A 26,674-nucleotide genomic window follows, 5' to 3' on the forward strand; every position below is an offset into this window, starting at 1 on the left:
TTAAAATGAAAAAGGTTTAATTTAATCATTGATTGACACTCATGTTTCTAAAGAAATTTGAGTGCAATTACCAGTTAGTTGAGTTCATTGAATTCTAATGCCAGCATCTGGTCTGAAGCAGGGGAAGAAAAAGTGACAATTTAAATATTAAATATTTCATTTTCAGCAGAGCAGCAAGCCAGCCTTAAAGAACAGCTTAAAAAAAAGAAAGCACACATTTAAATTCAAATATCAACAGGAAATACCTCACACAAACTAAAACACAGGTTCATATGTCAATGTTTAAATGGGGTAGATGGAGGACTTGACCACCTGCTGGAGTACCAGCACGTAACCCGCACTGTCTCTTTATTAAGAAGACCCAATGCATCATGAGAGAGACAGGGACATAGATAACAACTGGCCTTTCCCTGGAACTGAGAACCCTGGGCAAAACTCCAGCTGACTGAGAGCAGCCAGCCAATCAAAGATTGATAGATCCATTCGTTCACAGTGCCAACCAGAGGTAATGGCTACTGCTGGTATGACACCCATCCGGGACCTTGTGTCACCACTGGATCACAGGAGAGTGGTCAGGGTGGGGATAGCAGGGAGGACAGCACCAAAAAGGGGCAAAGGACAAACTCTCAAGAGGGCCATCCAATGCCAGGTCAGCAACACAGTGGCTTTGAATGAAGGATTCCAGTTTGGGAGTCTGGAAACAATCCCTGACTGGGCTAATACCAGCAGTACCATTATAACTGTACCAATTACCTACTTAAGGCCCTTGACTGGTAGCAGAGGAGGAATCCACAAGACTTCCTACACAGACTTAATCCAAGTGGAGGTGGGGAGGTGGGAAGTGCAGGGTGTTTCCCCCCGCCCTATCTGATTAAATGCCTCTGTCACCAATCTCGCTACAGATGGGGATATTAATTACCACCCACAAATATTCTTTTAGCATGTGGAGTAGGGTTGCCCATCTCGGAAGATAATCCTGGAGTCTCTGAGAATTAAAGATCACAATTCAGATAAATGCTGCAAGAAACATCGGGAGAAAAAAAAATCACAGTGACAATATTGACTTTTTAAAAAAAAAGTGCCACATTAAAATTTTGTTCCTAGTTATAAAATGATTAGATGATGGGAAGAGGAAGACTATTTCCCTGACAGTGAATAATCAGCCAATCGAGAAACCAAGCGGACACTCACACTGCACTTGGCTGTGGGAAACAGAACACAGTGAGATCAGAAACGTTTAGCATTCTCAATGGTGGTGGTTTGGGTGCAATGGCCAGATGGTCTATATATCTAACCAGAGTTGGCCACTCTTAGCAAATCACAGCCTGGCTACACAGTCAAGGGTTTTCATTGACTCCAATTGTGCACACGTGCTGTCACCAGGCAAGAATCAGGCTGATGAAACCCTTCCAACCAAACAGCTCCACGGGTATCGTCCCTGAAGAGTGGCTGCTTCCATGAGATATTGAAGGGTAATTGTATCACATGAAGCAGCTCTCTGCAAAAGGAAGAAACATTTGGAAGGGGATGGGGGCGGAATATTTGAAGGCAAGGCAAGGGATAGAGCACTTTTCTGAAAAAGAACAAAACAAATCAGCAACAAACAAATCAAAAGAACAGATTTTTAAGCCGTAATGGCAGTGACTAGGTTTTCAGGTTCAGGTGGTACTCTTCTGCCAGTGTGGAATTAATTTCTCATTACTCATTATTTTAAGGAGAGTTGGTTCCAAATAATTCTAAATCAAACTCAAACTACTTTAGTTCAATGTGAAATCAAAACCTAGTTTTGCAATCTTTAAAATAAAATTAAGTGACAAATATCCTGCCTATAAACTTAGTTCCTACAACAAAATTAACTCTTCTGCACACCAGCTTAATTTTCCTGCATCAAGAAAATAAATCTCAAAAATGGTTTTTAGAAATTTGTAGAATGCCACAAAATTTGGTTTGCAAATGATTTGAATAAATTCACAGTGATCACCAGGAACAGAAGTCAGTTTCCTTGCAATGCAATTTACACAACAGGAAAGCTACAACATGCAAAAGCTACAAAAGTCATTCAGTTCTTGAAGATTAATGTTGAAGAATCAAATTGCTCTTCCATTGTCTGACGTAACGGATAAAGGAGCCCAGCGAGAGTCTCTGGCCTTATTGAATTACACCTTTTTTTCTCCTCACAGAAGACCGTAATTCAAATGGTCGTGAAAATGTTTGTGTCCTGTTTCATCAGCAGAACTGAAATAAGTGGTAAAACAAAAATCTTGAGGACCTATTATTTATTATACACTCATTAAACAGCAATGGCCCTTTGTAATGGTATGGTACAGCAGTGATATAACAAATCTTTGACAACAATCTACCAAAACAAAGCCAAGCCTAAATATTTTAATCAACATTATCAGTCTGTAGTAATAGGCAGAACTGGGTACTGCAGATGCTGGAGATTAGAGTCAAGATTAGAGTGGTGCTGGAAAAGCACAGCAGGTCAGGCAGCATCCAAGGACAGGAAAATCAACGTTTTGGGTAAGAATGATGAAGGGCTTTTTGCCCAAAACGTCGATTTTCCTGCTCCTTTGATGCTGCCTGACCTGTATGCTTTTCCAACACCACTCTAATCTTGAGTCTGTAGTAATAACCAAGTGACATGTTCCAGTCTATTATCTCTACACATTATTGGGAACAGTTACAGACTAGGAAAATCTGAACATTTGATGGCCAGTGTTTACTAATCCCAGCTGGGATGGTAGTAAATCAGCTATAACTGGCATCAGTGCCCAATGCCAGTGAATGGTGGAAAAAGTAGTTACAGAGTTTCTTATCTGGTAATGGGTGCTCGAAGAGACGTTGGATGAAAACAGATTTAGTTCTGTCCTGTGGAAGTATTTGTCCATACACACTAAAAATGGTCAGTCTATTGTGCTAACAATGTTGCCAGCATTTCTGAAATTATAACCCAGTTTGGGCGTGCATCCTTGACAGGCAAGATCAAAATGATGGAAAGAGAAGGTGGGAGCCTCCAGCAACATTGGAGTGGAGTGGGAAGTATTGTCCAAGACTCTTACCCAATGACTTCTGCTGGAAAGTGTATGCCTATGATTTTGAGAAAAGAATCAGAGTTGTAAGAGCCTTCACAGTTGAATAATAAGCCAAAACCCACGCTGTTATCTCACCCAACACACATGAAAAACAGGACCAAAGTCCACCTTGTCTACTTGTATAGGGGAGGGAAGGATAGAGGTTGGAGGTTGTCAAAGAGAGAAGGAAGGAAGGAAGGAAGGAAGGAAGGATTCAAACAAAATGTAAAGAATGAAGGAATAGTAAGACATACCTTCCAGCGGTTTCCGCATTCATTACACAGGACGAACGTGGTCATTGGTTCATCAGCACTACGGGTCTGGACCTATAGTGTCAATTTTTTAAAAATTAGCCTTTGGTCAGTGTATGATGATAACATAGGTTCAATTTATTATCATAAAGTATAAATGATTGTGTGGACCCCTAGAACTGATTCTCAAATCTGTGTTCCATGGATCAAAATATGACATGTAGCCTCATTCAGTTGATTAAATATTAATCAGTGAGAAGTAGTAAGTATTATTAAGGTTGGACATAATAGCATAGCATGAGGAAATTTGAGTAAGATGTATCACACATCTAGAACACTAAGAATTTTTGTACTGGCCTTCTTACAATAATGTCCATCTACCTGATTATAGGTACAATTTTTCTTCTTGCATTTTCCACATTGAAAAAGATTAGACTGAGTTCCACCCGTCTTTGCCATTTGATGTTCCCTGATAGCTTCTTTGGTTATCACGTTGCGAAGCTCCTTCAACTCATCACTGGCCATCTCCTGTCAAGACAAGAGTAAATGATAGTCTCACGAATGACAGTCCAGTTAATGGAGTGTCTAAACTCCATAAATAACCCACGTTAGAAAAAAACAAATTAGCTTGTGTCTTCACCTCAGCTGGTTTCTATGAGCAAACAGCCCAATTAAATTGAAAGCTAAGACTTTAGTCTTGATTCAAAGTCAACAGAGGTCAGATTCAACTCTAAAGGCTTCACAGAAAATTTGATTTTCAGAGAAAAATGGAGGAAGTGTTGCCTTCCGCTAAGAAAATCATAACATAGTGCCATCTCTATTTGATCCAAACTTTGTACATGCAAGCAGAACAACTTTAGAGTGTGGTAGTTGTACAATAAACTGTACAATACAATAACACTGAGTAAGTATTAATAAGCTTCCCTTTGTCAGCTCTCCTCCCCTCTTCTACAAGATTGGTGCTCCCACCACAGAGCAGTTCCACATGCAGCAGAAGCATTTCAATCCCTTACCCAAGTGTCCTGCTCCTGATCAATACAGCGAATGCAAGTTGGCTGGAGGTGGTACTGCAGCTGGGCTAATCCCAGAAGATACTAGTCCCTCTTTTCATCTCTTCACTCACAGGTGTTACCATGCACCAAGAAGCCATCTCACCTCTGCAGTCATCTTTGCCAGATGGAACAAGTCAATCGCACCAGCCAACACGTTCTTTCTCAGGTTAGGGTTCTTTGGGTCCTTCAGGTTACTTATTCTGCTTCGAACACGGTTTTTGTATTTCATGTCTGTTTTCTGAAACTCCTGGTAGATATGTGAAATGGTTCAGAAAAACAGAAGGGCAAATGAAATGGAGCTGACAAGAGAAAATAAACAAAAATCTTCCAGCATCAGGAGTAAAACACACTGCGTGAAAGGTTGGTGAAAGTAAATGTATTAGTAACATTCAAATAAGAAGGGAACTTAAGTTCTTCAGGGGAAGAAATCTACAGGGCTGTAGTGAGAAGGCAGAGGAATGTGATTAAATGTGCTCATTCTTCTCAAGAGCCACTGCTGCACCGAATGGTGTTTTTATTCTTCTTCATGGGATCTGCGTATCATTTGTATGACCAGTATTTGTTACCAATCCCTAATTGAACTTGAACAGACTTCAAAAGGCAGTTAAGAGTCAACCACTTTGCTCTGAGCGTAGACTCACATGTAGATCAGACTAGATAAGGATGGCAGATTTCTTTACCTGAAGGATATTACAGAACCACATGTGTTCTGAAAGACAACTGACAACAATTGTCATGGTCGCAGTTATTAGGACCACCTTTATTGGCCAGGTTTTATTAATTCAATTAAAATTCCACTAGCTGCAGTGGCGGAATTTGAACTCATCCTCAGGACATGAGTTGTGCCTCCTGATACAACACTACCATGTCCCCCAACTCAGGGCTGCACAGCCACCCTTCTTAGGTGGCATGGTGGCTCAGTGGTTAATACTGAGGGCCTCACAGCACCAGGGTCCCAGGTTTGATTCCAGCCTCAGGCGATTGTCTGTATGGAGTTTGCACATTCTCCCTGGGTCTGTGCGGGTTTCCTCTGGGTGCTCCGGTTTCCTCCCACAGTCCAAAGATGTGCAGGTCAGGTGAATTGGCCATGCTAAATTGCCCATATTGTGAGGTGCATTAATCAGAGAGAAATAGATCTGGGTGGGTTACTCTTCGGAGGGTCGGTGTAGACTGATTTGGCTGAACGGCCTGCTTCCACACTGTAAGGAATCTAATCTAATCAAACAGTTATGGGTTCAACTCTGAACTCTTTGGGACTTGAACAACAAAGCCTTTGCTAATACTCCCAGTGCTATACTGAGGCAGCTCTGTAACAGTCAGAGATTGTAAGATCTTTGTATGCTCTCAGGTGTGCATAAAAAATTCCATTAAGAAGGGTAGAGAGTTCCTCCTGATATTCTGACTAAGAGTGATCTCCCAGCCAACACATTATCCCAATGCTGTTTACTTCAACTTGCTGTGCACAACATTTCTTACATGACAACAGAGATAACACTCTGAATATACTTCATTGGTTGTAAAGGGCTTTGAGATGTGTAGTTATGAAAGGAACGGTGTACTTTTTTCTCTTTCACTCTTTTTTTGATTTTGGGACACCTTCGCACCTTAGTTTCTGTGCCGTCTAATTCAAAAGGATATAGTCTTCAATGTCAGCACCCATCTTGTCACAGTTCACACCATAGTCCTTGTAATCATCTGTGGAAATAAGCAGCAAATTATTCCAACATTCCAAGTAGAAAGTCACAGGATGATGCTCGATCCGGTATTGCCAGCTTGGAATGAAATTCATGTGGGGAAGATGCACATCCAGGATTTCCCAGCCTGTTAAACATGGCAGGGATTTTGGAAACTCCCCTACAATTCATTCCAAAGCCCAGCATTTACTGCATATATTACAGATGGTGGTGAGTCAATTGAACTATAAATAATATATAAAATTATGCTGAGATAAGAGCATATGGCAACAAGATTGTATTGCTATTTTGATTGAAAGTTGAGTTAACATGTTCAAGGCAAGAATCTAACCACATAAAATCTTCCCTCAACACAGCAGTACTATTGCCACTGGTGATACTAGTCTACTCCACCAGCAGTATTGATAACCTCACCCATTTCTTTTCAATTATCATTCTTTTCCAACCCATCTCAGTTCCAAACAAGTTACTACCATAAGTGAGCCAATTGAAGAAAGTTTTAAGTGACAGAAAGTCTTTTGGCATCCAATGAGGAGTTGGCTCTGACTTATTTTACTAATATCCCTAACCAAGAGTCAAATCTCACACCAGAGACATGAGCCCAAAGCCCAAAGGTTGGTACTGCCAGAACAGTACAGAAGGAGTGCTGCACTGTTGGAGAAGATATTGTTCAGATCCAACATTAAGTCATAGCCTTTCGAAACCTGTTGTGGAAAAGCACTATATAAAAGCGGGTTCTCCGAGGTGTTCTAGTCAAACTTTTTCCTTCAATTAACATCATTGTTTGGATTAGCTAGTCATTATCATGCTGCTGACATTGTGGGACTATCATTTACATAAACTGGCCATTGCATTTCCTTTGATACAATTGTGATGACACTTTGAACGTACATAATTGTCTAGAAAATCATTTTGAGATGTCTATTGGACAAATTGGAGGAAGAAATTTTGTCTAGGTTAGGCATTTACAAGTTCAGGGTTCTTGTGGCTCAGTGGTAGTGTCTCATCTCTGAGTCAGAAAGTCTGCAATCAAGTCCTATTTGCCTCAGAATTGACATAAATTGTCTGAAATAAATTCCTTTTTTTCATTCCTTAATCATGAAACTCTTTGAATGTCAAGAAATTAAGAAAATTCATTGTTTTAATTTCAAGAAATTTCAAAGTGAATTTGTTCTGCTTTGTTTTCTTGTTCAACCCAAAATTGTCAAGATATCCTTGAGCTTTTACACTCATCACCCACTCTACACACTGCCATCTACTGGCACTGACCAGTACACGTTTAGAACAAAAATAACAATTTAACATGGAAAAAGTATCTCACCATCAGTCTTCAAAGCTGCTATCAACATCTCTATACATTTGTCACGGATGGACTCTCCAGTTGACAAGAAAGGAGGGAGGATAGTTGGTGTGGAGAAGGTAGGGCTAGTAGGTGTGGAAGGTGATTCCATCTTTCCCTTGCTGCCAATACCACTGTTAAAACAGGTAGAAAAAGCATCAAAAGAGCAAATCTCTGAAAGATGAAGCTGGATGTGAAAATTACAGTAAATCCCAAAGAATCCCAAATGTCTTTATTTCTGTGATCAATGTGGTACATAGAGGGCAACCCAAAAGAACAAGAGGTCCAGTAAATTTGAAAGCCCACTTCCACTCTCCAAGAGCTTGATTTAACAGACCATTTTGCGACACCTCAGAAACTGAAGCAGTCTATGTCCAAATCCAGCAAGACCTGGACAATATCCAGGTTTGGCTTGTCAAGTGGCAAGTGATGCCCGTCTCCAACAGGAGAGATCTAACTATCATTCCTTGACACTTAATGGCATTGTCATCACGGCTAAAGATGATTAAAGGATTGGATCGGTAAATAGATTTGGAGTGCAGGTTCATAGCTCCTTCAAAGTGGAGTCGCAGGTAGATAGGATAGCGAAGGATGCGTTTGGTATGCTTTCCTTTATTGGTAGAGTATTGAGTATGTCATGTTGGAGCTGTACAGGACATTGGTTAGGTCACTGTTGGAATAATGCGTGCAATTCTGGTCTCCTTCCTAACGGAAAGATGTTGTGAAACTTGAAAGCATTCAAAAAAGATTTATAAGGATGTTGCCAGGGTTGGGGATTTGAGCTGTAGAGAGAGGCTGAACAGGTTGGGACTGTTGTCCCTGGAGCATCGGAGGCTGAGGGGTGACCTTATAGAGGTTGGCAAAATTATGAGGGGCATGGACAAAATCTTTTCTCTGGGGTGGGTAGTCCAGAACTAGAGGGCATAGGTTTAGGGTGAGAGGGGGAAGGTATAAAAGGGACCTAAAGGGCAACATTTTCACGCAGAGGGTGGTACGTGTATGGAATGAACTGCCAGAAGAAGTGGTGGAGGCTGGCACAATTGCAACATTTAAAAGGCATTTGGATGGGTATATGAATAGGAAGGTTTGGAGGGATATGGGTCGGGTGCTGGCAGGTGAGACTAGATTGGGTTGGGATATCTGGTCGGCATGGACGGGTTGGACTGAAGGGTCTGTTTCCATGCTGTACATCTCTATGACTCTATAATTTTATTGAGGGACTCTAGAAGAGTAATTAGGGATGAAGAATAAATGCTACCTAGCGACACTTATATTCTATAAAAAGACATTAAATTTACAGACAGTAATGAACATCTGGAGGTTTTTTCCCCCTAAAAAGCTGTTGAGCTGGGGTCAACTGAAGATTTCAAAACTGAAATTGATAGGAATCCTGTTTTAACAAACAGTAAGGTTGAAGGAGCCCAGGGGACAAAATAAATCAACATGAATGACCATGATCAAAGTAAATGAAACAGGGCCTTTGGGCTGAATGATCTGTTCTTATCCCAAGGGCTAGTTTTTACATGGTCCCAGCCCACTTGGATGGGTCATTCCAAAGTAATTTTATAGCCATCAGGCTATTAATTAGCTCAGAGCAAGAAGTCTGCTCCCATTCAGGAGGCAATCCTTTCCGGCTGCAGCCTAATCTCAGTAGCACCACTGGGAGCAGCAGTGGCCAATTCTGGAACAGCATGCAGTCCCCTTGCTGAGGAGTCATGCAACCAAATCCCAAAGGTAAGTTTGTATGGGGCAGGCACCACTTTGGAACAGCCACCTTTAGGAGGGCATTGAAGAGCTGGAAGCAGATTTAGAGCTGGTGAGTGGGCAGGTATATTATGGCTTGAGGCACAAGATGCTGAAGAGGATGGACCCCCATTCGTAGCTTACAAATGCTTCCCAGGTACAACTTAAAAGACCTTAACTGTCTCAAGGGTAAGCAGATTGTCTGAAGCCTTTCTCACTGTTAGTAAAAGTAGGTACAGACACGGCACTGTTTCAATCCTTAGCACCCAATTTTATATGTCCCACCTCAAACCCACTCACCTGAAAGCCTACTGCTAGGGAGATATAAAGCTCTAATCTGTGTTTCCATGAGACTTGAGGCAGTGAGTCAACAATGAAAGATCAGAAATTAACAAAGGTAAGCTTCGGCGAGGTCCAGAATAGGAACACAAGGCAGCAACTGAGAATTAGCACATGGCCCACAACTGAGGAAATGAGTAACAAGACCATTCTCCTGTACTATTACATGAAGAGGTGACCAAAATCATCAAGAACAAAGAAAATTTACAGCCCAGGAACAGGCTCTTCGGCCCTCCAAGCCTGAGCCAATCCAAATGTACTGTCTAAACATATCGGTCAATTCCTAAATATCTGTATCCCTCTGCTCCCCACCTACTCCTGCATTTATCCAGACGCATCTTAAATGAATCTACTGTGCCAGCCTCTACCACCTCTGCTGGCAATGCGTTCCAAACACCCACCACCCTGTGTGTGAAGTACTTGCCGCATATATCCCCCCTAAACTTTCCACCTCTCACCTTGAAAGCGTGACCTCTCATTATTGAATCCTTCACCCTGGGAAAAAGCTTGTCTCTATCCACCCTGTCTATACTCTTCATGATTTTATAAACCTCAATCAGGTCCCCCCTCAATCTCCTTTTTTCTAATGAAAATAAACCTAACCTACTCAACCTTTCTTCATAGCTAGCACCTTCCATACCAGGCAACATCCTTGTAAACCTTCTCTGCACCCTCTCCAAAGCATCCACATCCTTTTGGTAATGTGGCGACCAGAACTGTACACAATATTCTAAATGCGGCCGAACCAATGTCTGATCAGAACTACTGCTCACTATATCCCAAATACTTTGAAACTACATGGAATTGTACTCTCAAACATTTTCTCAGGAATTAAAATCTTTTCTTCTCTCAGTCTTTCCTCTTTGAGTCTGTCCAAACTGAAGCTTTTAATCACTGAACCATTATTCAGATTCACTTTGTGTTCTATTTGGCTTTCCTTCCAGCTATCCTGCACTGTGGTCCCTGTTGGATTTTGAATTTTAAAGAAACTAGCACAGATCATTAACCTTTCTTGTTTCGAATTATCCGCTGAAGTTCTTCGAGCTGGCGAGGTCACTGTTGATGATTTGCTGTTGTATGAATCCTTCCTACAACACAGAAGAAGGGTTTACTGGCTGTTTAATTTTAGCTAGTGTACATCACAAGATACCAGAGATAACACACCACCAGGACAGACTACCACTAGAGCAGGGACGAGTGAAAATGGGATCTTTTAAAAAAAACGTATTGGACAAATAGGAGGAAACCATTTTGTATAGATTAGGATCTCAGTGATTGGGAGTTCTCTATTTACTGCTGTCCCTCAGAGTAAGCTAACCTGCAAGATATTTCTTTATTCAGAGTATTGTTGGAGAACAGATTAATTTGCCAAGGGAAATAACTTTCCACAAAAATGGAGTATATATTTTATTCACAGGAAGATAGAGTGAATGCAATTCTTGTTTAATTCATCAACAGGATACAGGAATTACAGCTAGATCAGCATTCATTCACCATCCCTAATTGCTCTGCAGAAGCTGGTGATGGGAACTGGCCTTGAACCACTGCAGTCCATGTCATGAAGCTAATCCCATCAGTGATGAGTCCCAGGATTTTGAGACAGTGATATTGTTCTAGGTCAGGATAGTACGGTGGTTGAAGAGGAACTGGCAGCTGAAAGTGCTCAAATGTGTCGGCCCACCTTGTCCTTCTAGGTATTGGTGATGCAGAAGGACAGAGGAGCCTCAGTGAGTTGTCACTGTGTATCTCCTCGATGGTACACACTGCTGCCCCTGGAGGTTGTGAATGTTTGAAGTGGTTGTTGGGATACTAGCCAAGTGTGCTGTTTTGTGTTGACGTTATCAAACCTTCTTGAGTATTATCAGAGGAATACTCATCCAGCAAGGTGAGGGTATTACATCACGCTCCCTTTACACATAATGGGCAAACTTTTGGAAGTCAGGAGGCAAGTTACACACTTTAAAGTTTCTAGGTTCTTAGCTGCACTTTTAACCAGAGTATTTATATAGTTGGTTCAGTGCTGATGTCTAAAGGGATCACAGGGCAAGGGAGAAATTGGAACAGGATGTTAAGTTGGCTGATCATCAAGAATCATACTGAATGGCAGTGTAAGCTCAAACAGCTCAATGGCCTATGTTCTATGTTCCTATGTTCAGTATCTGAGCAATGGTAACCTGCAAGGTATGAATAGTATGGGATTCAGTGATGGTAGTGCCACTTTAGTGAAGGTGGTCATTGGCTGACACTTGTTTGGTCCAAGTCTGAAATATTGCACAGGCCGTGCTGCGTATAGACAGACTACTTCAGAGCTAGAGTGGGAGGGAGGCACAAAGCAATCATTTCCAGATCATAAAATTTAGTTACATAAAACAAAACTCGTCTTGTCTCTGACACTCTCAGTTTAAATCTGTGCCCATTGACAAACCTGACAATGGAAACAGTTACTCTTTTAAAATTCTAATTGATCTGAACCCCAGTGTATAAAATCTCTCCTTAACCATTTCTGCTCCCAAGGAGGAGGAGCGGAATCAGCCCCACTCCACTAAAGGACCTCATCCCCAGCATCATTCCAGTGAATCTCCTCTGCATTTGGCTGGCTTGCTCTGGAATGGAGACAGCACAGACAAAATGCATCTTTCTTCACTATAAACATTCATGGTCCCAAGAAAGGATAAAACAAATACACATTTCCCTTTAGATTTGCAGCTGGTTGGCAATTTAAATTATGTACTTACCAAGATATAATATTTACCATTCACTAGGGCGTATTTAAGTAAACAACATTTCTTGCAATAACCTAGAATCAACTATAAATTATTCAACTTATTCCTGTAGTTTGTATGTTCAAGACTGGCACTTGGCAGTAATATGCAACAAGCAAGGATTGGCACTGCCATGGTCTTCATTGGCAATGTATTCTGTTCATTGTACAGTGGTATGTTCTGGTCCAGTACTGTTAAAGTCTGTGTAAAGCAATATAGGAGTTGGTTTGTAACCTTGTGGCTGTATTTTTATTCTAATTGCTCTCAGTACAAGATGATACTGGAAGCTTTTGTTGATTTTAGGTTCTCTGCAAAGCAGGAAGAGGCCGTTATGGAATACTACACATAAGGGAATGTCTTGCTTCTGGTTTCTCAACTGATAGCGTGAAAATGAATGGGATCTTGCCTCCCAGAGTGACTGGAATAATACTCAATGGTACAGCACCTCAAGGCCAGATAACTCTGACATGTAGTCTCTGGTCCACGCTGGGTAGCTCAGGATGTGCCAGGGAAGCAACACCTACCAAAGGGAATGGGGGATAAGGATCAGTCAGTGATCCCACTCTTGATTGTAATTCATTGACCTTGTTGCATACTATGGTGAAAACAAGAGATGAAAACAGATCTGAAAAGTTTGATCTCTGTCAGTGTGTTTCATAACCATTTAAATGTCCGTCACTGCCTCCTTAGGTGACAAAAGGCAGTCTCCTGCATGATGTACCATAAAATAGCTGCATTAGGAAGATTCTGGATCAGTGGTGCTGGAACACCTTCAAAAGAGTGTGAAGATAATTAAAGGCAAGTGAAGATTAGACTATACTGGTTTTGCTCTGTATTTATAGTCTGATAATGAGAAAGAATCCAACAGTTATCATTCATCCTTTTTATCTGTTGAATGTTTCCTTGACAACTTCAAGCTGTGGGGATTTGCTGGACGATAGAAGTAAATGGTGCATTGAGCATTTTCAGTGTTAACCTTTCATGCTCAGGCAGATGATGTTATCACTGTATGGTGTTCACTGCTTGCAACCAGGTAACTCTCCATGTCTCTCATTCCCCATAAAACATTCATGTGATTTGTGAAGAGGAGCATCAGTGTTCTTTAAAGCTACTGTGAACTCAATGAGCTTGAAAAGTAACACAAGAAATCTTTAAACATGGCAAAAGTGTTAATTTTATCCAAGTAATTATCACGGATATGCTAACGTCAAAAGATCCTTAGACTTTAACCTTCACCTGGGATTTATCTTTTCTGAACCAGAGACCACGTATCAGAGTTATCTAGCCTTGAGGGGCTGCACCATCATATTACTCAAGTCACTCTGGGAGACAAAATCCCATTCATTTTCCTGATAAGCCATTAGTATCTGTCTGCTAACATGGTACAAATGGGACCACATTTCTTAACAGATGATTTTGTCATCTTTGTTTAACACCTCTTTTGCCAAACTTCCAAAACAGGTCATTATAATGGTTTGATCAAGCAGATCTGAGGAGAAGAGCAGAACAGGCTTGAGTACTCCACTCCTGTTCTTATATTGATAACAACATAGCTATCTTATGCTCTCCTATTGGCTCATTGCTGGTAGAACATCTTCTATAATGGGATGAGGGCATCACGGCTAAGCCAGTATTTATTGTCCATCCTAATTGTCCTTGAAAAGGTGGTGGTGAGCTGTCTATCTGACTGCAATGCAGAGGAACTCAATGTTAGAAAGGGAGTTTCATAAATTGACTCAATGGCAGTGACCATTTACAGTCCTGCGAAAGGACTTTGGAACAGGTAAAGTTTCTACATAAATCCAAGTTTGATGAGAGTGCTTTGATGTGTCTGAGAGATCTGATAAGGCGCTACAAAAATAGGCATCTCCGTTTCTCTCTCAGAGCCATTTGACTAGAAATCAAGAGATCAAAGTCATTCCTACTGTCAGTTCAAGTGAAGACAAGATCAGGCTCAAAATGTCTTCCTCAAGCTTGTCCAGGTTCTCAGTTCCAGAACAGTCAGAGGACCTACCCCAACACAAGTTAGTGCTGTCACAACAGAGTGGACAGGGCTACTTGGATGCAAAATGTTCCAAATCTTAGAAACGAGGCATTGAGCTAATGAATAAATCTTTGTCCGCACTGATGTTAACCACGTGGTTTTCTATTTATATACACAAACAGTGTTGCTGGGAGAAGCAGAGCTAGTTACTATGAAATGTGTCAGCAACAAAACTGTGTTGAATTGCCACTGTCCTTGAACAAAATCAAGAAACAGACGTTAATGTCACCTGAATGAAGAATACGTCACGGAAAAGACCACAGCTCAGCAATATGATCGAGAATAAAACTTTTTAATTGCCTATAACTTCAGTTACTGTATGACTTTGAAGAAGTGCAGTATTCAATAGTTTAAAACTTTTAACATCTTTGCTTTCCCTGCATTCAAGAAGAATAAATCACTGCCACCTTGATGAATGTTATTCAATTCGTGGTGCATCTTGGCAAAAACATGCATCTTTCTGCTCCTCATTCACAAAGAAAATAGAAGTCTGCCAGATATTTCTTCTAATTTTTTTTTAACTCCCTTTCATAGCAAGCCAGGTATTATCCTACCTCTCTTCAGTATCTGTAGAGTTTTTCCTGGACATAGGTGAAAGAGCCATTGGTGACATCGAGCTCGAGGAATCACGTCTGCAAAATAAGAGCCATTTCAAAAGCCCTCAAGGAAAATAAATAAAGCAGCAGTTATACAGCCATTTATGCATCGTTAACAGTTTACTTTACAGAACAGCCGTATAATTAATTTCATTTTCCAGTAATGCTCTGAAAATCCATGATAATTAGCAGGAAATGAATGACTTCCATTCTCAGTTTAGCAACAAACAACTTTCAAACACTGTCCACTGCACTATCTAGAGCCCTTCCTATTTCAAAAGAATATCATCCTTTATACTTTTGAATTAGGCATGACATTCACTCACAATGCCTGCTAACTGTATAACCATGCACATAGCAATCTAGAATGAATCCAAAATCAGAGATTTTCTTTGGAATCTGAAAACTGTGTAGTCTATCTAACTGTGATCCCTGCATTTTGGAAATCGCTCGGTACTGTTGGGAGGTGATGGAAGGATTCGTGTTTGGAGAGGCAACCTAACGGGAGTTAAAGTGTTTTCTTCAGGTAAAACTAACTATGACTTTGTGGTTCAAGTGGAACTTATTAAATTGTTTCAATTACAAGAAAAGTACTTCCTCAGCCAGACAATGTAATTAAATAGCAACTTCAGACTAGCAAACAAACTTCATTCAAGGACAATTAGGAATAGGTTCTGCATGGGTTACCTCCAGGTGCTCCGGTTTCCTCTCACAATCCAAAGATGTGCAGGTTAAGTGAATTGGCCATTCCAAAATTGCCCAGAGTGTCAGTGGTGAATATAAGGTAGGGGAATGGGTCTGGGTGGGTTACTCTTCAGACGGTCAGTGTGAACTTGTTAGGCCGAAGGGCTTGTTTCCATACCGTAGGGAATCTAATCTAATCTAATCTAAAACATGCTGGCTTTATGAGCAGTGCTCACATCCCAGGAAAGAACTTTATTTTTCAAATTGTCAAACTGTTGCTTAGCTAGGAACTAGTGGAACCATGCTGTTCCTGTATATTTAACACATTAAACATAATGGCAATGAATGAGATTGATTATCTCCCCAATGGGCCTAAGATCCCAATTTTACCTCAATGGGGTAACTCACCTGCAGAGCTAAAAAAGGCTAACAATCATTTCCTCACCTCTGATGGTCCCGCTGTCCATCTGTGGAGTTCTTCCTGGACATGGGTGAAGTTGTCAGTGGAGGCTTGGAGCTGAATAAATCTTGCCTAGAAATCAAATTAGAATTAATCAAATCTATTGGTGAGAAATGTTTAATTCCTTTTCTGCTAATCACAGACTAAGATCGGCATTCTCCGAACATCTCTGATGTAATGCTAGCCAAAGCAGGCATTAGCCACTGGGTTTGCCATCCAGATATCTTCAAGATAGAGTTAATCTAAAGATGGGCCTTCCATTGATCGACTGTGACTATTTCCTTTGGCAGCTTGTTCCATTGTGGGATCATCCTTGGAAAGTGAAAAAGTGAAAGTCTCAAACATTGCATGATGACCCTGAGGGTCATTGTACCTCAGGTAATGTTGAGATGTTAAGGCTATCGTGGTGACATTCGTCAGTACAGGGAATGAACCCATACTGTTGGCATCATTCCACATCACACATCAGCCATTCTTCCAGGAAGAAAGACTGTTAGCATAACTGTCTTTGTAGTTAGTGTGTGGATGGCTACCTCATGTTTTGTCACCGCTGGAGGACACCAGATACTTATTTTAATCAATTCCCACCAATGCATTCAACATTGCATAGAATAAAGACAGTGTACTTATCCCTTTCTATTCATTTACCTCAACTAAACTCTCATTCCTATGGGAAAAAAAACTAGAATTAATCTGAGAGCATTTAAATTATGAAGAAACAGCCAAACATACTCCAACAACAGTGAGAAAAAAATCGACAGAACTGGACAGTTACAATGGCAGTAACAGTTGGATGGTCATTACATCATCTAGCACAAGTGGTTAAGAAAGAAAAAGGTTAACGAATCCATTCATGTCTTCAGGACATCACAATGCCCTTTACAGCCAATGAATTAACTTTGAACAGTAGCCATTCTTATAATGTGGGAGAGACAATAAATGCACAGATTGTTCAAAAAATTACTCAAAGTGACTCAATAAATTTTGATGATCTCTTTTGTCAGAGGATGAAGACAATGAACTTGATGGGTTGGAAAATGTTTTGATTATAGTCAAAGGCATCTTTGTAGAATTAATTCATTCCACGTTAACGTGAATTACCATTGGGTTTTTTCACATTTCAAAATGGCGACCACTCAACCCTCACCAACAGTTCAACTTTATACCTTGCAAAATGTCAACCCTTGCTTTTGGAATGATTTTTGAAGGCTTTCCATGTTGATTTATGCACTACAACCCACAGAATAATCACAAGGATACAGCATTAGGAATGTCTTTTAAGTGCTCCAGCATAAATAATTTCCCTCGACATGCAAAAGCATGTTCAGTACATTCGACTCTTAGAATTATGTCAAAGCAAGTACATAGAAAGTTCATTTAGAATATGATACTTACATTTCTTATGTTCCAGATTATAACAACTCTGTGTGAAAAATAATTCTCAATTCTGTTCTCAATCTTTTGCTAATTATACTAAATTTATGACCTCTCGATACCTAATGCATCTGTCATTGTTACTTTAACTAGATCATGACAGTTCAGTGCAGAATGGTGACCTGTTCCATTACCTCTCCACATATTTCTCTTCGGGATGTTTTCGGGGTGCTGGGGACACAGCTGGTGCTTTGTCTTTCTTCTCACCCTCTTTTCCTGCTGCTTTCACAGTCTTGTGATCAGCTGGAATTTCTGAGGCTGAAAGAGAAAATGTATTGAGATTCATTCTGATCTCTCCTTTGTATTTATTGTGAATCAACAGTAATCATTAGGACCAACGAATAAAAAGTTAAGACATAACAGAGGTGTCCTTTGTAATCAACGGATGAATATAAAAATCTTTCATGCATAGGATATAGCAACATAATCTCCAGGGACAGGCTTCTGAAAAGCATTCAAAAGCCGTCTGATGGTCACAGCCTGTGGCCCCATTGTGACAGCTAATATTGCAAAATGTTATTGGATACAATGTGAACAAAATAAGTGTCAACCGGAAGTAGCACTTAGGGAGAGGAGATGGACAATTAAAGTGCTACAATTTTACGGAAATTATTTTCAAAGAGGGGTATGATTGCAAAATTATTTTGGTCATGCAAAATCAAACATTGCTGGATGCATATTATCAAGAATAGGCCATCTACCAATGAGCATGTCCTTCCATTCAATTAGATCATAGCTAATTTATACCCCAGTACCACTCACTTTTTTTTTGATTCTGCAATTCCAAGAGTCCATTAAACTCAATTTTGAAATTTTCATCAAACCACCCCCACCCAACACACAGCTCACAGCTTTTGGGAACTGGAGAAGAAAATGAGATTTTTATGAACTGATGTTTGACAAAGTGCTCTTGACTCCTAGTTCTAATTTCATAGTTTTTCCCACTGTTTTAGTCTCTTCCAGTTATCACCTCCCCCCCTCCCCTCTCATTTTAAATTCTCCTAGTCATTTTACATACCACAATCAGGTCACTCTTAAAGTTCTATACTCACCATTGTCTTCTCAATAGCAAGTAAAGATGGACAATAAATACTGGCCTTGCCAACAATGCTCACAGCCAATTGGAATAGAAACCCAGTCTACAGAACGTATCCTAATAATTTAACCCTCTCAGTGTTAAATGTGGATGCAGGATGTTGTTCTAAGAAAATGAAAAATGTAAGTTTATACAGCAAAATAAAACAAAGAACTGCAGATGCTGGAGATCTGCAACGAAAACAGAAATTACTGAAGAAACTCTACAGGGCTGGCAGCATCTGTGGAAAGAAATCAAAGTTAACACTTCAGGTCCAGCAATCGTTCTTCAGAATTAAACTTACAAAGTACCTGATTATATACATTTAGCGAATCTGATCCGCATTAATTGTTTTTATAGCCAGTCAATTTTTCACCAAGTAATGTAATTGCAAAAAAGAGTGAAGTGAATATTCAGCAGAGAGGAATGCTGAAAATGTGTTGCTGGAAAGGCAGCATCCAAGGAGCAAGAAAATCAACGTTTCGGGCATGAGCTCTTCTTCAGGAATGAGGAGAGTGTGCCAAGCAGGCTAAGATAAAAGGTAGGGGGGAGGGGCGTTGGAGATGCAATTTCCGATATGGCTACGAAGAACTGTTTGTTTAGTGTATGGATTTCAGAGAGGAATGCTGGCCAGGTCAGTTGAAAAATGTATACACTTCTTTGAATAATGCAATAGAATCTTCAACATTTATGTGAACTCACAAGATCACAATTTGGCTAAATTCTTCATGAAGTAATAGAACATGCCCTCATTAATGCATTCAATCAGCACTAGGAAAAATAAAACATTTTTGTTCATTGTCACACTGCGGTTTATGGGATCTAGCTCTATGAAAAACTGGAAACCTCCTTTCCTAAATTACAACAAAGATAACAAATAAAAACGAATGCATTGCCTGCAAAGCACTTGAAATTATACATCTGAAATGAACACAGCAACCACTTGATTAATTGTTTTAGTGAAGTTGGGGGATAAAAATTGGCCAGTCATAGGGAGGGCAACTCCTCTATCCTTCTTCAAAACATCCAGGCTTGGGCTGACAAATGGCAAGTAAGATTCGCGTCACACTACTGACAGGCATGAATGTCTCTAACACGAGAGAACATAAACATCAGCATGTGACATTCAATGTCATTCCATTGCTGACTTCCTTCATTATCAACATCCCAAGGATTACCATAGATTAGAACCTCAACTGGGCTAACCACATAAATATTGTGGCTACAAAAGCTGGGGAAAGACTTTGAAATCTGCAGAGAGTAATCAACCTTCTGTCATGCTGAAGCCTGTCCACCTCCTACAAAGGTTACTGTTGGAATTTCCATTTGACTGGATGGGTGCTGCTCCAACAATACCCAAGAAGCTCAGCATTATCCATGACAAATCAGTGCCCCATTCACCAGCTTCCACATTCACCATTAATGCACAATGATAGCAATGTGTGCCATCCCCTACCATTTTGTAACCCAAACTCATGACCTCTGCCCAGAAAGATAAGGACAGCAGTTACATGGGAAGACCAAAGGTTGCAAGATTCTACCGCACCCCAGCCAGCCACCTCCCCTCCTTCCTGACATGTAACTATATCAATGTTCCTTCACCACTGCCTGGTCAAAATCCTGGGACTGCCTTTCTAAAAGCGAAAGGGGTGTCCCAATATCTCAAGAACTGCAGCAATTCAAGAAGGCAGGTCAGCACAATTCAGTGGTAACTGGGGATAGGCATTAAATACTTACTGAATTTTTTTAAAATTCAACTAAGAGGGAAAAGAGGGTCTCAGTTTATTGACTTCTCAAGTTTGTGGAGCATGCTAACGTGTCAGCCCAGACTTCTCACCTTGGAATGGGATTTGTGCCATGATCTCCTAATTCAAAGGCCGTGAATCAAAGCCATCTTGACAGGACCTCATTAAATCCACTCACACTCCGTGATTAGACACAATACCAATGTACAGTACTTGTTGATTTTAATGTTTCAAGATGAATACTCAGTCAGTAACATTTTACCATGGTAGTTGTAAATATCTAGGCAACAGATAAAGGACACTGCCTTTTGCTGGTGTTTTCACTTTTACTTGTAGATAAAATACACTCTTAACAGTTGCGTTTGTGCACTTACCTAGAAGTTTCTTCCAGTTTTTGATGAGGATTTTAGCGAGTGCGATGACTTCCTCATCCGTGCTATGCTTACGGATTGCATTTACAGACATGCCAATTTTTGTACTCTGGTCAGAGATAAAAAGGCAAGTCTAATTCAATCAGAACAAATCGAGCAGTCCTCACCTAACATGCAGGAACTTCACTGACATTGCAATAAGGTGGATTAAAACAAATCAACCAAATGCACTTTGCTATACAACAGCAATTACGCACGTGAGACAAGGTTATGGATTCTTATCACCAACAGTCTGCAGGCTTAGTCACCCTTCCTTATTACCAAAATGCATACAATAAAACAAAAAATATTAAATCACATAATAAAATATGTATTTTTCTTTAAAAAATCTATAAATCTTCTCCTTGGATTTACTTTCAGCAGTGCCAGGGTGATTAATCTTCTATTCCTGAAGATTCCAGGGTAATCCTGGAGTGTTGAGAACATTATTTGGAATTGCTGTTAAGATTCAGGTATCAACCTGTCAGCTGTATTTATTACCAACCGAGAAGAACATGAAGTCAGATGTCTGCAATGTCCAGGGGGCTTTGCTCCCACATTTTTGTTTTATTCATTCATGGGGATAGGGGGCATCACTGGCCAGGCCAGCATTCATTGCCCAACACTAACTGCCCAGATAGCAGTTAAGCATTAACTACATTGTTCTGGGTCTGGAGTCACTTGTAGGCCAGACCAGGTAAGGTTGGCAGTTTCCTTCCCTGAAGGACATTCATGAACCAGCCAGGATTGTCCAACAATTGACTCATGAACATCGTTAGACTCTTAACTCCAGAATTTTAATAAAAGCAAATTCATCTCAAAGCCAGGTCCCCAGAACATTACTCAGGTCTCTGAATTTACAGTTCAACGATAGTATCACCAGGCCATCACCTCCCGGGTGCACCTTACCAATCACTGGTACATGTTTCTGGTATTGAGAATGTGGTGCAGATTTTACAAACAGAGAATCATTTTCATTTGGCTGCATTCCTTTTATCTATGGGTTTAGTCTTTCCTGAGCCAAGTCAATAAAGCTTTTGGCCAGTAGCATTCTATTCTCAATACTAATCTCTGCCAATTCATTTTCGTCCCTGCATCAATTCTTCATATTTTGCAATTTAAAGTTTTTTAAGAATAGCCATTGGTGGGGACAAGAGAGTTGGAAATACCTTCATCAAGAACCAACGCTGGAAAGGTTAACATTTTATTTGTATCCTGTCTGAGCTCAGGTCAACTAATGGGAACTCTGGTTAAAAATTACACTGCACTGCACCAGAAATAACTAACTTTACCCTCAATCTCACAAGTGCCGCTTCTCTGCACCTTTTGTGAATCTTACCAATTCCTACAATAGTTATTACTGGCTGCTAAAGAGATTTCTCACTATGTTGAGTTGTGAATGAGTGTTTATTAGAGGATTAATGTCTAAATTTATTTCGCTTCAGAAACATTACAGCCATTAAAATAAAAATGTGTTTATCAGATCAGGTTTTGCTGGAATTGAAAGTTCTGCAACTTCCAAGTGGGAACTGAACACATGTTAGCAATATGGAATGGGAGCCTGTCCAAGAGCTCAACTGCTTAACTGTTTCCAGCTTTACACACTTCATTTTATTTAGCATTGTTGTATACTCGATGTTCATGTTCCTCTCCCACACATTCCATACTTACCAAAGTCCAGAAGATTCACTGATGTCAGCCAAACCTCTAACAACAAATCAAGGTGTGATCGATAAATTTAACCCAAGCAACAAAAGGTCAGTTTATGTGGAATAAATGAGATTTTGGTAAGGAGGAGCCAGGAAGGAAAGAGGTCAGTTATAGGTATAGCTAGAACTGAGTTAAGTCTGCAGTAATAATACCTGTTGTGTTTTTAATCTAAGTACACCTAGGATTTTTGTATATTTAACCGTGATTACAAACTGGATGGTTACTTGTCAGCTGACATGAACACAATCAGCTGAATCGCCTTCTCCCTTGTTGTAAATTTTTATAATTGCATACGTACATGAATTTCCAACAAGTGTTTAGCATGAAACAGCATTGAGAGTCCCCATGACAATATGGAAAGCATTATATACAATATGAACAATGGCGGAAAAGTAACTCATCCAGACAATTCACAAGAAAAAAGAAGTGCAAGATAAAATATGTCTTTTTTTTTAAACAATACTCAAGTCCAATATTTGAATACTGAATTTGAACATTTCCTCATTCGCAATTTAACCAAGAATCCAACTCTCACTTGTGTACTGCATTTTAGAACAGTTTGTCTTTATCATTAAAGCAATTGGACACTGCAGAATGTGGCGTTGAAACTAATATAAACATTTTACCACAACCTTATGTTTGACATTGCCAGCCTGTGAAGCCATATTCAAATCCACGTGGCTTGCAGTAACATGTGCCAAACCATTTTTTTTCATGATCCAACATCTATTTCCCTTCAAAAAGGAAGTTAGACGAGTACAGCAGAGAAAGTTGGGATACAAAAACATGGTGAAGTACTGAAGTGAGATAGGTGGGATAGAGTGAGACTCCTGCAGAATCTGAGCAGCAGCACAGACTGGTAGGCCAAATGGCCTGTTTCTGTCAGCACATTTTATTGAATGTGATGGCAATAGAGAGCTGGAGAAATAGATCATGGCAATGTCTTGCCCCCGGTGTGCTGCCTGGGGAGATGAAAATAGGGAAGCTTTCTGCCATCCAATGTACTCTCGGGGGGTGCTCTGATCTTGTCTGCCTCTGAAAGCCATACATCCTTCAGCACCAGGTCAGAGCACACAACTCCCAGCATTGGATTAGAATCAGAATCAAGGTCAGTGCTTCGACTTGTTCTCCACAGCCCAGGGCATCAAGATGAACACAGCACCTCTTACTGCCATTCCAGGAAGTACACCTGGAAACATCCTGGTGTCCACATGATTTCAATTCCAAACTCAACAGTTTTGAGTCACTAAGCCACAAGGACAGATGTAGCTACATCCACAAAAGTATCTTTAAACAGGAACTTGCATTTTTGAGGTAATAAAAACATCCTAGGGCAAATTACAGGAACATTACCAGACAGAATTGAACACCAAATCAATTAAGATGATTAGAACAGAAAGCCAAAAATCCTTCAGGCACAACTTACAAGGAGAAGAGAAAGGGAGATGCAGCAAGATTTAGGGAGGGAATCCAGGTTACAGAAATAGAGAGGCAGCGAGTCGATCAAATGATGGTGGGGGGATGATGGGGGCATTATCAAATAAAGATGAGAATTTTAAAATTGAGGTTTTGCTGATCCAGGAGTTAATGTAAGTCAGTGAGCTGAGGGATGATGGGTGAGCAGGACTTGGTATAAGTTAACATCTGGACAACAGAGATTTTATTTTAAACCAGATCAAGATTACAGAAGACACAATGGGAGGTCAGCCAAGTGAGAAACAATATAGTTGTGGAAGCAGCAATATACAATAAGACAGTTTCAAAAGTGGATGAGTTGAGGCAGGATTAGATTTTGGTAATTGTTGCAGTCATCTCAGGGCACCTCCCACAGAAACAGAGGGAAATGGCCATTTGGTAGTGTTTGTATCATTAAGTTACCTGCAACAACTTTAGAGTCATCTTTACACCACGCAGTTCCTGGAGCAGATCCAGAGCACCATCCTATTCAAACAAAATTGAAATGATGTTTCATTAAGAAATTCTGGCAGCCTTAGATTTTTTTTAATGAGTACAACTGTTCATTGGCTGTCAATGTTGAACATCTGCAAGATTTTCTTTCCCAGAATCTCTACAGTGTGGAAACAGGCCTTTGGCCCAACAAGTCCACACTGACCCACTGAAGAGTGATCCACACAGACCCATTCCCCTACCTATTATCCTATACTTACCTCTAACCAATGCACCTAATCTACACATCCCTGAACACTATGGGCAATGTATCTAACCTGCACATCTTTGCATTGTGGAAGGAAATCCACGCAGACGCGGGGAGAAAATGCAAACTCCACACGGTCACCAGAGGCTGGAATCGAACCTGGGTCCCTGGTGCTGTGAGGCAGCAATGTTAACCAGCATGCCACTCCTATTGGAAAGCACACAATGGAGATTCATAAAGTCATATTGCATGGAAACAGTCCATGCTGACCATAATCCCAAACTAAACTAGTCCCACCTGCCTACGCCTGACCAATATCCCTTCAAACATTTCTTATTCATGTACTTATTGAAATGCCTTTCAAATGTTGTTGTACCCTCATCCACCCCCGATTTCCTCTGGAAGTTCATTCCACACATGAACCACACTCTGTCTAAAAAAAATGTCCCTTATGTCTTCTTTGAACTGTTCTTCTCTCACCATAAAAATATGACCTCAAGTCTGGAAATTCCCCAACCTAGGGAAAAGGCATCTGCCATTCATCTTCCTCATGATTTTATAAACCTCTCCAGTAAGGAAAAGGTCTCAGCCTATCCAGAGAGATGCATTGAACCCTTAAAAGTGTGTCTTATAGGGCTCCACATTCCAACCTACTATTTTACAAGCCTTGTTCTTCCCACCACAGTGCAACCTGCTTGGATTCCAAAGTCATACTGCATTGAAGCAGGCTATTCAACTCATTCTGTCTATGATGAGCTTTGGAAAGGGCTAATCAATCCCATGCCCAATCCTGTTAATATTGCTTAGAGTCATACAGCACTGAAATAGACCATTCAGATCAACTCATCCATGCCAACCAGATATCCTAAATTAATCTAGTCTCATTTGACAGCATTTGGCCCATATCCCTCTAAACCCTTCCCTTTCATATACACATATCCAGATGCCCTTTAAATGTTGTAATTGTACCAGCTTCCACCACTTCCTCTGGCAACTTATTCCATACACACATCACCCTCTGTGTGAAAAGGTTGCTCCTTAGGTCCTTTTTATATCTTTCCTCTCTCACCTTAAATCTATACCCTCTAGTTCTGGACTCCTCCAGCCCAGGGAAAAGGCCTTGTCTATTTATCCTATCCATGCCCTTCATGATTTTGTAAACCTTTATAAGGTCACCCCTCTGTCTCTAACGCTCCAGGGAAAACAGCCCCAACCTGTTCAAACTCAAACCCTGGTAACATCTTTAATTTGTGCATCTAATTCCATGTTGAATCATACAGTGCATATCATCACAGTCCGAGGAGGTTTGGAAAGCAGGGAAAGGGGGTGGGGCCAACAGGAGTGAAGAAGAGGTTAGGTGAATAAGGGAGGAGATGGAAGGGGAGGTGAAAGGTAAGAACTGGCAAGTGAAGGACATTCAGGTTTTAAAATATCCCTGGCTCGGTCACAAGGCGGCGTTTGCACATTTGGCGAACCGTGGCGCCTCTCAGTTTCGTTTACGTTTCTTTAAAAAGAAAGTCCAAGGCGAGAATGTGGCGTTTCGTTTTAAGACATGGGGGGGGGGTCATTAGTTGGCCAGACAGCACAGGGCGATCCCATTGCTCGGGAACGTGGGAGACTGCGGTTCCAACCAGACCCCACCTGCTCGACAAATGGAGCGAGCTTCTGTAAATAAGTTGTGCAGACGTTCACCCCAGCTCAGGCACGTCGAGAAAACTGCTCCCGGACACTCAAAAGTGACTTTGAGATTTTAATTAAAGTGCAAATCCGTTTTCAAACTTGAGAAACCAACTGTCCCGATGCGGAGCGCAGCAACTTCTGATCAATTTCACACTGTCTCCTTCGAGCTCATGAACCTTACCATACTCTTCCTCGTTACCATCTTATCCAGCTTTTTGGCAATTCTGATGAGGTTTTCCTCTCTTCCCATGGTGCTCTCTCTCTCTCCTGCACAAACCCACAAAAATGCACAGTTACATTACAATAACTACATTCGAAAGATCGAAATCAAAACTAAACATGTTTTTGAAAAAAAAGCTCACCCGGGCTAATGGTGAGCTCTCGGGCAGAAAGAGGCGTGTCCCATCGCTCGGCGCTGTATCAGTTC

The 26,674-nt window shown here is 40.7% G+C and overlaps 1 protein-coding gene across 2 annotated transcripts; it reads right to left on the reverse strand.

Moving 5' to 3' along the window:
* tcea3 (transcription elongation factor A (SII), 3) lies at nucleotides 1-26,674 on the reverse strand. Of its 2 annotated transcripts, XM_060847207.1 has the most exons (14): nucleotides 26,610-26,674; nucleotides 26,429-26,514; nucleotides 24,291-24,353; nucleotides 20,667-20,772; nucleotides 17,607-17,730; nucleotides 16,024-16,110; nucleotides 14,853-14,930; nucleotides 10,500-10,580; nucleotides 7,393-7,544; nucleotides 6,011-6,072; nucleotides 4,481-4,630; nucleotides 3,707-3,853; nucleotides 3,329-3,400; nucleotides 1-2,235 (listed from the first exon to the last, which is right to left on the reverse strand). In XM_060847207.1, exons 2-14 carry the CDS (start codon nucleotides 26,495-26,497, stop codon nucleotides 2,227-2,229), a joined length of 1,200 nt encoding a protein of 399 aa, XP_060703190.1. In that variant the 5' UTR covers nucleotides 26,498-26,514; nucleotides 26,610-26,674; the 3' UTR covers nucleotides 1-2,226. The 2 variants fall into 2 exon arrangements, with proteins under 2 accessions (XP_060703190.1, XP_060703191.1); XM_060847208.1 differs by lacking the exon at nucleotides 10,500-10,580.

The sequence above is a fragment of the Hemiscyllium ocellatum genome, chromosome 30, assembly GCF_020745735.1.
Source record: "Hemiscyllium ocellatum isolate sHemOce1 chromosome 30, sHemOce1.pat.X.cur, whole genome shotgun sequence".
NCBI classification, from domain to species: domain Eukaryota; kingdom Metazoa; phylum Chordata; class Chondrichthyes; order Orectolobiformes; family Hemiscylliidae; genus Hemiscyllium; species Hemiscyllium ocellatum.

Bases quoted from the DNA above. Each gene is read 5' to 3' on its own strand.
- tcea3 (XM_060847207.1), bottom strand. From the start codon at position 26,497: ATGGGAAGAGAGGAAAACCTCATCAGAATTGCCAAAAAGCTGGATAAG. The intron at 16,111-17,606 runs GTAATGGAACAG...TTTGATTTCTAG, and splicing joins GAAGAGAAATATGTGGAGAG to GCAAGATTTATTCAGCTCCA. The intron at 3,401-3,706 runs GTAGATGGACAT...TTGACACTATAG, and splicing joins AAAATTGTACCTATAATCAG to GTCCAGACCCGTAGTGCTGA.